This window comes from Urocitellus parryii, chromosome 3 (assembly GCF_045843805.1).
Source record: "Urocitellus parryii isolate mUroPar1 chromosome 3, mUroPar1.hap1, whole genome shotgun sequence".
Lineage (NCBI taxonomy): Eukaryota > Metazoa > Chordata > Mammalia > Rodentia > Sciuridae > Urocitellus > Urocitellus parryii.
The window spans coordinates 138143333-138161687 of record NC_135533.1 but is presented as its reverse complement, the minus strand read 5'-3'; the positions used below and the strand labels follow the sequence as shown (position 1 = coordinate 138161687).

General features: G+C 37.2%; 1 protein-coding gene across 2 annotated transcripts in view; it reads left to right on the top strand.

The window, feature by feature from the left end:
• Naa25 (N-alpha-acetyltransferase 25, NatB auxiliary subunit) overlaps nt 1-18355 on the top strand; it is a 71914-nt gene that overhangs the window by 44078 nt on the left and 9481 nt on the right. For both annotated transcript variants that reach the window (XM_026386113.2, XM_026386112.2), the window contains 8 exons: nt 1780-1960; nt 2969-3068; nt 7606-7757; nt 8475-8600; nt 11625-11868; nt 12545-12668; nt 13899-13964; nt 15929-16026. In XM_026386113.2, the coding sequence (XP_026241898.1) occupies nt 1780-1960; nt 2969-3068; nt 7606-7757; nt 8475-8600; nt 11625-11868; nt 12545-12668; nt 13899-13964; nt 15929-16026 (1091 nt within the window). The remainder of the gene's footprint in view (nt 1-1779; nt 1961-2968; nt 3069-7605; nt 7758-8474; nt 8601-11624; nt 11869-12544; nt 12669-13898; nt 13965-15928; nt 16027-18355) is intronic.

Below are 18355 nucleotides of genomic sequence, written 5' to 3'. Positions count from 1 at the left end.
GTAATCCCAGCTGCTCGGGAGGCTAAAGCAGGAGGATTGTGAGTCCAAAACCAGTCTCAGCAACTTAGTGAGGCACTAAGCAACTCAGTGATACCCTGTCTCTAAGTAAAATACAAAATAGGCCTGGGGATGTGGCTCAGTGGTCGAGTGCCCCTGAGTTCAATATCTGATAATATCCCCCTCCCCCAAAAAAAGTAGCTTGTAAAATTTTGGAAAACAATTTAAAATTTCACTTCTCCAGAACCCAATATATATGAAATATATACTTTTATATATTTTCTTACTTTTTTCTGTTCATATTTTATAGGTTTGAGGTCACTGCTTCACAGTAACTTACATTTTTTTCTGTTCATATGTTTACTGAACATTATTGTACAAGCACATTATAATTAAAAACTTTGTGGCACATGGTTCTATGATGTTTCCATGTGTGGATGTTATTGTAATAATGAATATTTTTGCATACAGTTGTGTCTGTATTTCTTAGTACCTCTTTAAATAGATTCTAAAGACAAATTACTTATTTTTGTTTTATTGCCCACTTTGGTAAATTAAATTTTTTTAATTTGTTCTAATTAGTTATACATGACAATAGAATGCATTTTGAAACATCATACATAGATGGAGTATAACTTCTCATTCTTCTGCTTGTAAATGATGAAGAGTTACAGCGCTCTGTAATCATGTGCACATAGGGTAATAATATCCGATTCATTCTACTGTCATTTCTACCCCATACCCATTCCCTTTCCCTTCATTCCCCTCTGTCTAATCCAAAGTACCTTTGTTCCCCTCCCCCCCATTGTGAATTAGATTCTGAATATCAGAAAAAACATTTGGACTTTGGTTCTTTGGGATTGGCTTATTTTGTTTAGCATGATATTCTCCGGTTCGTCCATTTACTGGCAAATGCCATAATTTTATTCTTTAAGGCTGACTAATATACCGTTGTATATATACCACAGTTTCTTTATCCATTCACATTACTTAATCTAAGACTATAGATACTTTTGAAATTTGGTAGGCTAAAAAAAATGTGGCATTTTAGTTTGATTTCCCCCATGGTACTGGGTATTGAACCTGTTGGTGCTCTATCATCGAGCTACTTTTATTTGTTGATTTTTTTTATGTGGTGCCGAGGCTTGAACCCAGTGCCTCACACTTGATAGGCAAGTGCTCTACAACTAAGCCACAACCCCAACCTCTCAACCCTTTTTATTTCTATATTAAGACATGTTCTTGGCAAGTTGCTAAAGCTGGCCTCAAATTTAAATTCTTCCTGGCTCAGCCTCCCAAGTAATTGGGATTGCAGGCATGTGCCACTATACGCAGCTGATTATTAATGAGAAGTTTTTTCAAGCTTCATATAGGACAACCTTTTAAGAGAGTTACATATGAGTAAAATTGTGTCTGTGAAGAATCTCTCTCTGGATTCTTGTAGAGCAAATCCTGCAATGGGAAGGCAGGTGGACTCCTGTTCTTCAAAGTCCATCTCTTCCCAGAATCTGAAATTCTGTGTGATTCCATAACTTCCATCCACAAGAACTGGCCACTTAAACTCTGTACCATTTTTCCAGAGAGAGTGTTTAAGAACTGGCATAACTATTGAGGGACAATTTAGGGAATTCCCTATTTTGCTTATAAGTATGTATGTAAAATTTATTCTCTGCCTTCACTTATAGAATAATTAGAGGAGGTGACGATGTCAGTAGGTTTGTTTCTTTTTGAGAAGTCTTATTACTGTCAAGATCAGTGGACAATGCTCTTTTTTGATTTTAGGTGATGAGACTGCTGTGTGGCAGGCCCTGACTTTGCTGGAAGAAGGGTTAACCCATAGCCCTTCCAATGCTCAATTCAAATTGCTGCTTGTTCGAATCTACTGTATGCTGGGTGCATTTGAACCGGTGGTGGATCTTTACTCCAGTCTCGATGCAAAGCATATCCAGCACGACACCATTGGGTTGGTAGTATATACTCTGAATAATGAGTAGCCAGCTATAATAGGGTGAGGCATGGGACTCTCATTTCTAGTCTTTTGTAGTACATTCGTTTGTGATGTTAAGTAAACATCTGTTATGACCCATTGCAAACATAATGAGTTTATATATGGCTTAGTAATTTTTAAAATTGGCAGTTTTGAAATGACAAGAAGAAAGTTTTCCCCAGAGACGGCAACCAGCTATGTGCTTTTCCTTTAAAAAAAAAAAATTAATTTATTTTTTTAATTTGTATTTACTGTTCTTTCTCTTTTTTGGGGGGTGGGAGTGGGGGTGAGGTACTGGGGATTGAACTCGAGGGCAGTCAACCACTGAGCCACATCCCCGGCCCTATTTTGTATTTTATTTAGAGATAAGGTCTCAGTGAGTTGCTTAAGGCCTAGCTAAGTTGCTGAGGCTGGCTTTGAACTCACGATCCTCCTGTCTCATCCTCCCTCGCCCAGCTATCTTTTTATTTTCTTGATTTCCGTAGTTCTAGGGATTGAGCCTGGAACTTCAAACGTACTAAGCACATGTTTTATCACTGAGCCATACTTCCATCTAACCAGCTGTATATTTTGAACCTTTATTCTTAGCACACATTGTTTTGAAGTCTTTTCTTCATGTGTACTTTATTTGTTGATCTGAGACATCCTTTTGAATTTGTGTTTTGGCTATTCTTGTGATTACTTAAGGGCATTTTTTAATCTCCCCTGGTGCTGTTTTAGGAAGACTGCATTATGTGCGTTATGTGTATTATTACACCTTTTATGTTTCATTGCCAGAGTCTAAAGAAAGCATGACAAAGAACTTTTATCATCCTAAAAAACTGAATGAACTTTATTCTTTATTGATTAGGCTATTTTAAGTGGCAGGATTTTTAATTTTTCCTTATCCTTAACTATTTCTTTGGCATAGTAATTTGAGATATAGCATCTGATACTAGATGTGGGTAAGTATAACGTGTATTTTTTTCTTTTCTTCCAACCTAGTTATCTTTTGACTCGATACGCCGAATCTCTAGGTCAGTATGCTGCTGCATCCCAATCCTGTAATTTCGCACTCAGGTTTTTCCACTCCAACCAGAAAGATGTAAGTGAAAAGCCTTTTCTTTTTTTCTTTATGGTCTTGACTACAGACTGTACACGATTGAGTCACAAGTGCCCATGTTAAGGAGCACAATGCTCTACTGGCAAATGCTCTTATACTGTAGCTTACTGTTCAAGGCTCTTAGCTTGAGGTAGAGCTGTTTATGTTTATTGGAATGTGGGTGTGTTTAATAGGATCCTAGGAAAGTTGGCATTTAACACTGGGTTTTAATAGACTAAGAAGTGTTATACCTCTTAGAACTGTCTTTGGATATCTAAGAACTTTCCAAGGAAGTAAGAAATAGCCCATAAGAATTTATAGCCTGCAGTGCCATGTAAGAGTCTATGATGGGGTTAGGGATATAGCTCAGTTGGTATAGAGTACTTGCTTTGCATGCACAAGGCCCTGGGTTCAATCCCCAGCACCACAAAAACAAAACAAAACAAAACAAAAAAACCAACACTCTGCCACCTTTCTTTCTTTCTTTCTTTCTTTCTTTCTTTAACATTTATTTTTAGATGTTGATAAACCTTTATTTTATGCATTTATATGTGGTGCTGAGAAACAAACCCAGTGCCCCACACATGCTAGGCAAGTGCTGTACCACTGAGCCACAACCCTAGCTCTGCCACCTTTATTTCTGAATAAATAAATAAATTTTATTTTTATTTATTGACCAGTTGAAGAACATTTCAAGAAACTTAGGTCAATTGTATGTGTTTTTTCAGTAGCCATAAATGTGCCATAACTAAAGGATGGGATTTGCACCATATTTTTCACTGCAAACGGATTGGGGCTCCACTTGTTGAAGCAGCATTTTATGTGGAAAAACCATATGGTCACTACTCAGTTGATCAATCTTGCAAAACTACCTAAGAGAAATATGGAAAGAGAAAGTTGTTCTTAGAGTGGTCACTACTTACTTGGTTCTCACATGATTTGCAGACTCATTGCCTGGAACGTAGCTGGGCAGATACCTGCCCAGAGCTTTATTGTCATGGTCTATCAGCAACTAAGGAACCTGACAAGGAAATTATAACCTGGGTTTCTTCTTGGCAAACACTCTTAAGGATTTAAAACAAACAAATCTGTTTGGTAAATGTTAATGTATTTTCCATATAATTCTTCAAGGATATATTAAATAGGAAGCAGGACAGAATCGTGTCTGAACAATTGGAATATAGGTTTGTTGTTCTTAGCGTCTGGTAATATGTTCTGACAAGGTTATGGCATGGCCTAGAGGGCTGTAATAGCAAAGGACAGTTCTGAGAATGTGGATGGAGGGTTCTCTGCTTAGCTGTTGAACTGTACACCATATTAATTGGCTTTTTTAGCCTGTCTTCTCTGTCCTGTGATTGACATTGCTATTCAGACCTTATTTTGTGACATAGCTTCTGATCAGGAAGAGAGGGAAATGGCTTTCAGCAACTGAACACATTACTTAGAGTATGCTGGCCAGGCTTAGAGGTTGAAAGAGCATCTCTAGGGCCCTAGGCTTTTAAGTCGTCAAGTGTGAGTTTTCACTGTGTATTCACATATATCTGCTTGCTCTTCTCTGTTTTTAAGGGATTTCATTAACTCAAAATCAACTGAAATTATTTCCTCAAATTGATCATTATTGTAGCTGTAATTTATTTACCAGGAGAAGGATAAAGACACCTGATTTACTAAAGAATCCTTTTCAAAATTTTCTCAACTAGCTTTAAGGTAGTGGGAAGAAATAAGGGAATCCTTAAAGCCCAATATCTGGTTTTTCTGTTGTTTTAATCAACTATGCATTCTTGAAGAATCATTATTCATAAAGATTTGGACAATAAAGAAAGGCACACTATTTTATACTGATAGAAATTAGGCTTTAGTTTTTTCTAACCATTGTGTTTGAAGAATTGCTTCTGGGGAAAAAAACAACCCCAAAATAAAAATGTACAGTATTGTAATAAAAGGAAATAATGTTCCCAGGAACAGTTTGAGGGGTGTCTTCTCAGTGTTTTTAGTGTCTTTTTTGATGCTTGATTTTTTTTTTTTGATGGTTGTGTGTAGGAGTGTAATTGATCTGGGATTGGGACACTTTGTCTGTCAGTTTGTAATGGAGCTAATGTATCATATTCAAGTAGCAATCTTAAGGCATCCTGGAGAAAAAAGGGAAGCTCAGTACACAAGAAAAATGTGCCTCTATCTTGATGCCCCATCACCAAACAACAGAACAGTAGCGTGGAAGGTCTCCTAAAAGAATCTAAGGCTGCCTGTGATTGTAGTGTCACACTGCGTGCGTTAAACCTGCTCATTGAATTAGAAATGTTTCACTTCAGAGCCAAAGATCCATGCTCAACAGCTTTTATTCTTGATAGTTTTGGGGATTCCCAAATGCCTTTTTTGGGGGGTGACTGATGTTTTACTTCCCAACTGCTTCTTTGAAAGAACACTTATTCCTTGAATGGGAAATCCCGGGTTCTCAGGAAGGTTTTGTGCTGTGGGACTGAAAGTTGAATTTGGAAGGTCTGCACAAGGATTTTCTTTTTAGATACGTCGTTGGCTACTGTCATCTTACTTTGGAATAGATTCTTTTTACAATATGAAAATCAGTGCTAGATTTTCCTATCTCCTAACATTCTTTAAATGTTTGTACTACTTTAAAAATCTTACTTTAAAATGTCTATCTTAGGTAATGATGATTATAAGTTTCAGGTCTAATGTCCTAATTTGCTAGTTTTTACAGTGACCAGGGTTCATTTCAGGCATCCATATGGGATCTAAATATACCCATTTGCACATAAGCTAGTAGAAATAGGTACAGATGATATACACCATTCAAAAGTCTTGAAGTGCCTGTGGCCTCCAGTTTTCCCTGTTGTCTCTCAGAGGTTATTGGTTGTGCCCTGGCCCAGATCTAGCCTTGCACTGGTGCTTCACTGTGATGTTTAAGGAGGACTGTAACGGTGTCCACCTTCTTGGTTTCTTGAAGACTATTTCTTTCTCACTGCTTTTTTGAAAGTTTTTTTTCTTAAAGTGCTATTCCATGGACTACTCAGTAAGTTCTCTGCCTTAATTATAGCATATTTTAGAACTGGAATTTATAAAGTTGTTTGGAATTACCGAAGTCATATATCTATCCTGATAACTTACTAAATTATATGTTTCCATTTTTTTAAGCTGTAAGTTCCTATCGCAAGGGCTGATAGTAAACCTTGATGTGTTTTCTCAGCCAAAGTGCCATAGGATAGACATATGTGATTAGTGTCCTGGCCTCTTCTTGATGGGGCATATCACTGTCCTTAATCAAGCTAGAAGGTACACTCAAACTTTTTTGGATAGTCCTTCTTTAAACCTGCAGGATCACAAGTAATCTTTTTAATTTTCTTGTGTCCGTCCGTCTTTAATTTCTCCAGATACTGCAGGCAAACAGCTCGCCGAGGTGTCCCATGGGGGTTTAAAAGCCGCATCGAATGCAGTTGAATTAGCGCCCGTGGCGCAATCCCGCGGCCTGAAATGAACCCTGCGAGGCTGTGTATCAGAGGGTATGTTGTTGACTATTGGCCTATTTTCCTACTGGGCAAATTTCTCAGTCATAATAGAGATGGGGGCAGAGCTGACTAACTGAGACTGTGTAAAAGACTGACTTTTCTAGGAAGAATCTTTATTTGGTCACACATCAGCTTTGAGCTTAATGCTTTCCTTGACCCTAAGGTTTGATCTTCTGTTCTTCATTCCTGTTGGCATAGGCCTACACTTCTGAAATGTTCTTGCCTGAGATTTTCTTCTATTATGCCAGGATTTCCGTTTAGAATTCTTTATCTTGCCTCTGTTTTGAAAAAATTTCATCTATATATATATGCCTTAATCTACAGTTAAAACACGTACTAAATGTTTCCTTCACTTGTCTATGGAAGTTTCTAGAAGAGGTCTTAGGTAGTTCAGATGGACAAACTTGTTCTTGAAGTTGTTCTGTCCTCAGAATTGATTATAACATTAACTTTTATGAGTCTTTGGTGTCTTTTTTCTATTCTGGTGTAATACATATATGTCCTATGTGTGTGGTACATTGTGCAGAAAGAAACAAAACCAAGGAGTAACCTTTTTGTAAAAGAGTGACTTTTATTTTGGGTACATGGAGGTGGTTCCATTATTCTGGCATCTTCGGAACCTTTATATAAAACAGCTAGTCTTGGAAGCAGAAAAACATGGAGTAATATCCCTTCCAGAATGGCACTAAGCAAATTTTTGATTGATGTGGCCTCACAAAACCTCCAGTCCTATTGCATTGAGAGATATAACTGACAAGAGAAGGTCTGTGGGATGGTAGTGGCAGTTGGGTGTTGTGAATAGTAATATTAGTAAAGAACACATTTGACTCTGGTACAGAAAGGAAGAAAAGTAACATTATAAAGAACTGATATTCTGTACTTGATAATAGAAATTTTTAAAGATTGGATTCAAAGCTTTTCTTAATTTTAGCTTGAATATTTTGTTTTGGCTGGCACGGTTTGCTTACAGTGTCTGTCCTGTGAAATATTTATACCAAGATGATGTCTTTCCTTCCCAGACCTCAGAATATATTATTCAAGCTTACAAATATGGTGCATTTGAGAAGATCCCAGAGTTTATCGCTTTTAGGAACAGGCTGAATAATTCTCTTCATTTTGCACAAGTCCGTACAGAACGGATGCTATTGGACCTTCTACTTGAAGCAAATATGTAAGTATTACACAAAAGGGGGGGGGGGAAACACCTCAAATGAAGGGATTAAATCAGATTCTAAAAGCCATTAATGCACTCATGGTGTCATTACCAGGCTTAGGATAAGGAAAACACAGGGGGAATGAAAGAAAAGGGGTGGGAACAGAGAAAACAGAACTTTGGCCTGACATAAAGAATGGTAGAGCCGCAGTGGCACACAACTGTAACCCAGAAGCTTGGGAGGGTGAGGTAGAAGGATCGTGAGTTCAAAGCCAGCCTCAGCAACTTAGCAAGGCCCTGTCTCTAAATAAAATACGAAATAGGACTGAGGATGTGGCATAGTGGTTGAGTGCACCTGAGTTCAATCCCTGGCACCACCCCCACCCCCATCCCCCCACAAATAAAAAAGAATTATAGAGAATTGCCAGCACCATCTCAGATCCTCTGCAGGAGTCATTTTATACATGCTCATTCTCTTGATCCATATTATGCTTACAAGTTTCCCTTTGCACTACAAATGGGATTTCAGGAGTTAGTGCTGATTCATTACTTTGTTTGACCTTCTCTTGTCATGGAGTAATTCGGCATGATTTTTACTTGGTTGTATATCACCTTATATGAACCCTTATTTCTTAGAATAATTTTTTTCTTTTGTCTTCCTTTCTTTCTTGTAAAACAATGTTGAAAATGTTTTCATGACTATTTTCCTATTGAAATAAATTCTATATATCGCAGATCAACCAGCCTAGCAGAAAGTATAAAGTCAATGAATCTTAGGCCAGAAGAAGATGACATTCCATGGGAAGATTTGCGAGATAACAGAGATTTAAATGTTTTCTTCAGCTGGGATCCAAAAGACAGGTAACTAAAATTTAACTCCAAGCCATTTCTCTCTCTTTCTTTTTTGGTACCAGGGATTGAACTCAGGGGCACTTGACCACTGAGCCACACCCAGCCCTTTTTTATATTTTATTTAGAAACAGGGTCTCACTGAGTTGTTGAGCTACCTCAATTTTTTGCTGAGGCTGCATTTGAACTTATGATCTTTCTGACTCATCCTCCCAAGCTGATGGAATTACAGGAGTGAACCACCACTCCTGGCCAAGCCATTTATTTCTAAAGGATTAGGATGAATCCAGTTGGGTATGGTGGTGCTGGCCTGTAGCCTATAGTTATTTAGGAGGCTGAGGCAGAAGGATCGAAAGTTTAAGGTCATACTGGGCAATTTCGAGAGACCATATCTCAAAATAAAAAGGGCTGGGCATGCATCTCAGTAGTAGCGTCTTTGCCTAATATGTGTGAGGCCCTGGGTTCAATCCCTAGCACTGGATGGGTGGGAAGAATTAGATTTAATTGTTAGAAAAATTTCTTTTACAGAAATATAAAATAATATGTTTGTTGTTGGGATAAGAAAATAGAGTTAAGCCAGAAGAAGAAAATACGTCTCACCCCTTTGCTACTTCATAGCATATATGAGAATGAATTTTAAATGGATTAAAGATTATATGCCAGAACTCATTAGAAATTCTAGAAGATAGAAAATATTTTTAAGTGGGTAGGAAAAACCTTTCTTAACATATAAACAGTGGAAATGTAAACATAAAGGATTTAACTTATGTAAGTAAAAATGGCAAGCTTGTTACATTCTAAAAATTTATGGTAAATAAATTGGTAAATTTGTGTATGATGTACACTCACGTTATATATATTTATACATATACCTTTTTTTTAGTACTGAGGATGAAACCTAGAGTCTTACATGTGCTAGGCAAGTGCTGTACCACTGAGCTATGTCCTTAGGCCCTGATTTTTTCATTTATGTTAATACTCACCCCCTGCCATCCTTCTTCTTCAGTGATTGAAGAAGTAATTCTTCAGTGATTGATTGGAAGTAATTGAACTCCGGGGTATTCTACCACTGATGCATATCCACATCCTTCTTAAATTTAAAAAAAAAAAAATGACAGTTTTGCTAAATTGGTCTTGAACTTTCAATTCTTTACCTCAAGACTCCTGAGTCATTCATTAGGTTTATAGTGGTGCACCATACCTGGCTGAGGACTCTTAATAGAGCAATAGAGAAGATAACAAAGAAACAGTGTGGGTAGAGGGTGTAACAAGAAGTTCAAAGAAATGCATTTTCAGTGATTAAGATTTTATTTCTAACAAAAAGGATCGGTGGTTATGTGGAATGATGCTTGTTATTATGTATTTATGTTGTGGCACAATTTTATACAGCCTTCATGTAGGGAATTCTGGTGATACATAACAAGATTTGAAATGCCACATATGGTCTACTAAGCAGATCTGCTTCTGGGGAAGTTGAACTTTAAGGAAGTAGACAACTTGCAAGTGTGTATATATTAGATAGTTTTGCAAATACTATGACTCATAGGTTGCCAAAATCACATTGGGTGATTTGCTAGAATGATTATGGGGCTTAGGTTTATTATAGCAAAAGAATAAATGATGGGAACACCAAGGAAAGAGGAGTAGGCAGAGTATGGAGACTTCCATACACAGATTTCCACTGTGTGTTCTCTCTTTTTTAAAAATTTTTTTTAGTTATTGACAGACCTTAATTATATTTATATGTGGTCCTGAGAATCAAACCCAGCGCCTCACACATGCCAGGCAAGTGCAATACTGCTGAGCCACAGCCCCAACCACCACTGCGTTCTCTTTTATGAAGGAACACAATGAGTGCACTCTTTCTTCAGCAGGGAAAAATGCTGTAACATGTGCTGTGTTTCTATGCCTACCATTTTTATCCTCTGGTTCATGGACAAACTCTTTGTCCAGCATGTACCAAAATCCTAGATTCTCAGAGGAAACAAATTGTTCACTGTAAACTATATGGTTTCTACAGTCTGGATATAGTAAGCCATTCTTATTTTTTTTGCTTTTTATTTTTTTATAATGTTGTATTTTTCATACCTTTATTTTATTTGTTTATTTTTATGTGGTGCTAAGGATGAAACCTAGTGCCTCACACATGCTAGGCAAGTTCTCTGCCCTGGCCCACATAAATATTATTTTAAGTGCAAACATAGATAGATATTTCGATATTGTTGGGAATTAAATGCAGGGCCTTCCATGTGCTAACCACACACTCAAGATATATGTATAAATATATATAACGTGTATGTACATCACACACAAACAAATTTACCAATTTACCATAAATTTTTAGAATGTAACAAGCTTGCCATTTTTACTTACATTTCAATGCATTCTACCATTGAAATTCACTTTTGCAATACAGATATATAAAAATGTACTTCAGTTACATTTTTATACAACTGTATTGCAAAAGTCTGAATGGATATATACCAAACTTGTTAATACTCTGGGTATTTGGTTATCAGGGCACTTTTCCTTCCCAATTTTTACTTTTCTGTCATTTGAATTGGCGGGCAGGGGTGGGGCGGGCAACTGGGGATTGAACCCAGTGGTGCTTAACTGCTGAGCCACATCCCCAGCCCGTTTTATTTTTTATTTTGAGACAGGGTCTCCCTGAGTTGCTTAGGGCCTTGCTACACTGCTGAGGCTGGCCTCAAACTTGGGATCCTCTTGCCTCAGCTACCAGAGCTGTTGGGATTACAGGTGTATGCCATCACCTCCAGCTGTCAAACTTTTTGTATCATGTAGTACTTTAATTATCAGAGAAAAAGAGTCCTGAGGAAATTAAGTTAGGAAAGTTACCATGCCCATTTTATTGATAATGAAATGGGGATTCAGAAGATTTTTGGCTTTAAGATCATCCAAATACTAAGTGAAATTTGGAACCATTCAGCAGTATCTTGACTGGTAAAAGTGAATGTTGAAAGCTTTGAAGGCAACAGGTTGAATAAAATGGATGGTCTGAGGATGTTTTTGTTTAAGGGATGTTTCTGAAGAACATAAGAAACTTTCCTTGGAGGAGGAGACCATGTGGCTAAGAATCCGTTCCTTAACATTGAGGCTGATCAGTGGCCTTCCAAGTCTTAACCACCCTGTGGAGCCAAAGAACTCTGAGAAGACTGCAGAGAATGGTGTATCCTCTCCCATTGATATTCTTCGTTTGCTCCTTCAACAGCTAGAGGTGGCCGTGGAGACAGGAAAGCGATTTATTGAAAAGGAAATTCAGGTATCATATATTTAATTTGTCATTAAAGCTTCAATGATTATGATTGTCATTCAATTAGGACTTTGGGGTTGACCAAATAGTAAAGAATAGAATTTTTTCTCCCCCAATTTATGGCATCTGGAGTAAAAAGAGGAATATTATAGATGGAGAAGAAATTGCAGAGGCTTTCCCAATACCCAGGCTGGATAATGAAGAAAAGCATAATAATTTTTTGGGTGTGTGATGATAAATTTCTAATAGCTATCAACAAATTCATATGCCACTTCTATTTTTACTATAATGGTCAGAAAATACTTTGCTGATTAATGGTTTTTCATTAAATCACTGAAATGTTTGTTTGTTTATTTATTTATTTATTTATTAGTTTTAGGTGGACACAATTGTGGTGCTGAGAATTGAACCTCATGCAGACACAATTGTGGTGCTGAGAATTGAACCTCACGCATGCTAGGCAAGCTCACTACCAGTTAAGCCATATCCCCAGCCCTTGTTTTTTTTTTTTTTTTTTTTTTAATTGTGGTGCTGGGGATTGAACCCAGGGCCTTGTGCATGTGAGGCAAGTACTGTACCAACTGAGTTATATCCCTAGCCCCAAAATAAGTTTTATCCAGTAGTTAACAAAGTTTTATTTTCTTCTTTTGAATGAATTAAAGGATATTATTTTCCCTCTTTCTAGTATCCTTTCCTTGGTCCTGTACCTACCAGAATGGGTGGATTCTTTAACTCTGGCTGTTCTCAATGCCAGATAAGTTCTTTTTATCTTGTTAATGATATTTATGAGCTGGATACCAATGGTTTAGGTAAGTAAGTATTTTCTTGCATGTGAATTTCCTGGGTTTTTGTCATTGAAAACTTAGTAAATGCAATGAAACATCTATAACCTCAGATACTTAGCAATATGGAGTAGATGAAAGCTGGAAGCTGCTCTGGCAATGTCTGGTTTAGTGTTCAAGAGGGCACAATCACAGATTTCAAAGTAATGTTTTAGAATCCTGATTTTTTTTCCCCCATATTTAAAGGGACTTGTTACGTCCAACGATTATTGAATTTTAGATTTTTTGTTTTGTTTTTTTTGGATACTGGGGATTGAACCCAGAGGTGCTTAACTACTGAAACACACATCCCCAGCACCAAAAGTATTTTATTTTGATACAGGGTCTCGCTGAGTTGCTTGGGTTCTCACTATGCTGCTGAGGCTAGCTTTGAACTCAACAGTCTTCCTGCCTCAGCCTCCTGAGCCACTGGGATTACAGGCATGCACTACGGTACCTAGCTTTAGATTGAATTGGATTTAAAAATTAAGTTCCAAATTTTGTGGATAAACTCCCAAGCTTTCAACCCAATGAGAATCACAAATATTTCTCTTTTTCAAAATCATAAAGTTTATAGATCCTATCATTTACGAGAATTTTTAAGTACTCGGGCAGGTTTCAAGTCCTCAAAGAGAATTTCAGGTAGTACCTATGGTGGAAAGGTGATTAAATGCTCCCCTGTCCTTTTAAATTTGTCTATTTTAATTATGTACATATGACAGCAGAATGCATTTTGATTCTTTGTACACAATTGCAGCACAACTTTTTATTTCTCTGATTGTACAGGATGTAGCATCGCATCATATGTGCAGTCATACATGTACCTAGAGTAATAATATCCATGATATTCCACCATCTTTTCTGCCCCTATACTTCTCTGCTATCCTCTTCTCCCCGCTCCTTGCCCAATCAAAGTTACTTCATTTTTCCCATAGGCTCCCGCTTCTCTTCTTTTTTTTTTCTTTAATATTTATTTATTTATTTATTTATTTATTTATTTATTTATTTATTTATTGGGGGTGGGTGCTGGGGTTTGAACCCAGGGCTTTGTATGTGCAAGGCAAGCATTCTACCAACTGAGCTATATCACCAGCCTTAGATTTGTAAGTTCTTAAGAGGGAAAAAATAATTCTTACTGTGTGTTGTTTACAGGTATTGACTATGCTTTTTATGTTAATAAGAAAATGAAAGTTTTTAATTTTTATCTTTCAATTTCAGAAGATACAGTGGAGATACAGGAGCGGATAGAGAATAGTCTTAAGTCTTTACTAGAACAGTTAAAGGGTGAGTTTTTTTGTTTTGTTTTTTTGTTTGTTTGTTTTTTGCGATGCTGGGGACTGAATCTAGGACCTTGTGCATTTTGAGTGAGGAAGCAAAAATCATGTCCCTAGTCTGGAGGGTGAGTATTCTTACTGTAGATTTTTGTATATGGTTGTTTGGCAGTAGCTCAATTTATATATATATAAACTTGAAGTAGGATTTGAAAATAATGGTGCATATTTTTAGAATTTTTATAAACCAGTTCTTTAGTATTAAAAGTTAATTTTTTATTACAAAAGTATTAGATACCTATTATAAACTGGTACACAAGTGAGTAAGGTCTTTTTTCCTTTGCCAGACTATTGTCCAGACTTTTTAATGCTTTGGAGTCAATATTTATAGATGCCACCTACAGACATTCATATGTATGTAAAAATACATAGTAGTAATTTCTTTTAAGATATGAAAAGGTATATATAACATAGCTTCTTTCCTTTGCACACCTGCGATTCCCACCCCCCTTCCCTTTTTGGGGGGGAGGGGTTAATACTGGGGATTGAACCCAGGGACGCAGGGGTACTTCACACTCAGCCATATCCATGTCTTTTTATTTTGAGTCAGGGTCTCAATAATTTGGCTGAGGCTGCCTTTGAACTTAAGCTTCTCCTGCCTTAGCTTCCTGAGTGGCTGGGATTAAAGGATGCACCACCATACACAGATAATGTAGGCTTTTTTGATTTTATTTTTTAAATTTTCCTGGATACCTATGTAATTCTATCTATCTATCTGTTCATATGTATATATGTTCACTTTTAAAAAAAATTTTTTTTTAAAGAGAGAGAATTTTTTAATATTTATTTTAGTTTTCGGCAGACACAACATCTTTGTTTGTATGTGGTGCTGAGGATCGAACCCGGGCCGCATGCATGCCAGGCGAGCGCTTGAGCCACATCCCCAGCCCTATATGTTCACTTTTAATAATACATAATATTCTGAAATGTCAGTATAACAAATTTACTTGTGAACTCCTCTGTTTGACATATACTTGCATTATTTCTTACATTTATAATAATGTAGAAATTCATATCTTGGGACACAGTGTTTGAGTAATTATTTGGTTATTTCCTTGGGATAAAATTTCCTTGAAATGGAATTGTTGTTAAAAGGGTATGTATGTGGGCTGGGGGTGTGGCTCAGTGATAGAGCGCTCTCCTAGCATGTTCGAGGCACTGGGTTCCATCCTCAGCACCACATAAATAAGTAAAATAAAGGTATCCAACTTAAAAAGATAAAGGTATATATGCATTCTAAATCTGTAAGGGTCGGTCTTCTCAGGGACCTAAATGGTCTTTTACTTTATTGCTCATATGAAAGATGTCTGAAAATTAAAAGATGAGCAAGAGTATAAGAATAAAACATAGCCTCTGTTATGAAGATGCATTTCTGTAGTATACTTTCTTGGTCTTTCATTCCACGATACAAGTTCTTCTAAATCATTCACTCAATTTTAATTTTATTGGGACCATGCGTGACCTATTTTTGAGATATCATAGACGCTACAATTAATTAATTAATTTATGGTGGGGGTTGAATGCAGGGTTTCTGTACATGCTAGGTAAGCACTGTACATGCTGAGTTATCTCTATCCCTTTTTAAAAAAAATGTATTTTGAGACAATTTCAATAAATTGCCTAGGCTGTCCTTGAACTTGTGCTCCTTCCTGATTCAGTCTACCACGTAACTTGAGTTTACAGGTTTATCACACTATACCTGGCGAGAATGTATTATTTTGAAGTCTGTACAGCCATAGTAAATATGACTTTTAGTGGCTTAAAATAGTTATTCTCTAGTTTTTGGTTCACTGTGGTTAAAAAAGTTTCTGAACTAAGCTTTTATATATTTTCTATTAGATTATATAGATTGTGTTCCTGAAAATAGCATTGAAACAAAAGGCGAATAAAACCATAAAAATATCTTTTTGTCTTCAGATGTCTTCAGTAGATGTAAAGGTGACCTCTTAGAAGTTAAAGATGGTAACTTGAAAACACATCCTACCCGTTTAGAAAATCTTGTCTTCTTTGTTGAGGTAAGTTTTTGTTCTCTTCAACAATGAACAGGTAACAGGCACCATATTCCTGCAAATAATTAATTAATTAAATATAATTTTGAGGGGTGGAGACTGGGAAGTGAACCCAATGGTGCTTTATTTATTGAGGTATATCGCCAGCTACCCATTCCCCCAGTTTTGAGACAAGGTGTCCCTAATTTGCCTAGATAAGTCTCATACTTTAAATTTTCTGCCTCAGCTTCCTGAGTCTCTGGGATTACAGGCGCACACCACTGCACCCATCCTATACCTACAATTTAACCTCCGTAATCCTGCTTTGTTTGTTTGTTTTGGTACCCCAGATTAAACTCAGGGGCACTTAACTACTGAACTACATCCCTGCAGCCTTATTTTGAATTTTATTTAGAGACAGGGTGGTCTCACTTTGCGTTGTGCCTTGCTTTTTGCTGAGGCTGGCTTTGAACTCATGATCCTCTTGCCTCAGTTTCACAAGCTGCTGGGATTACAGGCATGTGCCACTTCCTGTAATCATGCTTTTGTTTTGTAATCCTTGTTAATTGAAAAGCCCTTTAAATCATTTTCTAAACCATCTCCTTCCAAGAATTCTACAATGATTTCATTCATAATGCTGAGGTAAAATTTATTGGAAGTTATTTTAGTGATTTCTCAGGTTACCCGGAATCATTTCAAATCTAGCTATTTTTCTCCTTTCCATTTTCTGACTCACCTTTTGTTTTTGTTTTGTTTTGGTTTGGTTTGGGTTTTTCTTTTTCTTTTTATTCCCATTGTTGTTGTTGTTTATTGGGTATTGAACCCAGGGGCGCTTAACTACTGAGCCCCACATCCCTAGCTCTTTTTTATATTTTATTTAGAGATAGGGTCTCACTGAGTTGCTTAGGGCCTTACTAAGTTGCTGAGGCTGGCTTTGAACTCTTGATCTTCCTGCCTCAGCCTCCGAAGCCACTGGGATTACAGGTGTGTGCCACCACACCCGGCCTGACTCACTCTTTTTATTTTTATTTTTTAATATTTTTTTTAGTTGTAGATGGACACCGTATCTTTATTTATTTTAATGTGCTGATGATCGAACCCAGTTACTCACATATATGAGGCAAGTACTCTACCACTGAACCACAAGCCCAGCCCATTATTTATTTATTTTTATGTGGTGCTGAGGATTGAACCCAGTGCCTCACATGTGCTAGGCAAGTGCTCTACCCCTGAGTCCTAATCCCATACCCTGACTCACTCTTTGTTCTGGAGTTTGAGTTAGTTCTTTCAGCTTCTTACATTTTTTTGTTATTGTTTACTAATTACTGAGATATTCTGCATTTTGAAGGAGTCCCGGGTTTGATATAACCAAACTCTCTGGTTAGCTAGAGGAAAAAAGGAGGATTGCATTCACTCATAATCCATTATCTTTCCTTTAATTCTGTCACAAAGTTGTTTACTTCTCCTTCCCTACTAGTCTAATTCCCCAAAAGCAATATACTCTTGTCTGGCGACTAGCATATTAGAAGTGCCAAAGAAATAAAGCAGTAACTGGATATGCACGTATATGCACACACTGCAATATAGGAGGAGATTGGTAAATAGCTAATTTAATACAATCCAGGATCTGTGCTGATCAACTTGAGGGATCTTCTCTACCACCAAACTACATTTTCAGCCCTCTTTATTTTGAGACAGGGTTTTGCTGTGTTGCTTAGGGCCTTGCTAAATTTCTGAGGCTGCCTTGGAATTTGCTGTCCACCTGTCTCAGCCTCCCAAGGGGCTGGGATTCTAGGTTTGTGCTATCATGCCCATCTCCATATATCTTCAGTCAAAATTTGCAAGTGAAATGGTATCTTACCTGTCTGGCAAAGCATGTGGAGAGAGCCATATTGTAAAGAATCTTTAGATTCAGTGCCTAGGAATTTGGACTAAGCAACAAAGATGTTAATAGATCCCTAATTATACAGAGATGTGAAAGAAACAGAATGGAGTGGAGGATGTGGAGTTAGCTGGGAGAGCCAAAAGAAATAATAAAAAGGTAGGTAGGGTATTGTAGTATTCTGAGCAGAAGAAAAAGTGACTGTAGAAATGAAAGACTGGTGCTGCATAAAAGCCTGGATTCTATCCCCAGTTTCTCCCCAGACTGCCTTGTGCCCCCAAAGGAAGAACAAATAAAGATGTGAGAGTGAAAATAAATTCAGGGGAGAAATCGAAAGGAATTGCATAGGAATGTAGCTCAGAGGTATAGCACTTACCTAACATGTATGAGCCCCTCGTTGCATCCCCAGTAACCCTCCCCCACAAAAAAAAAGGATTTGCACAGAACTTCCAGTTAGAATTTCTTTTTCAATTC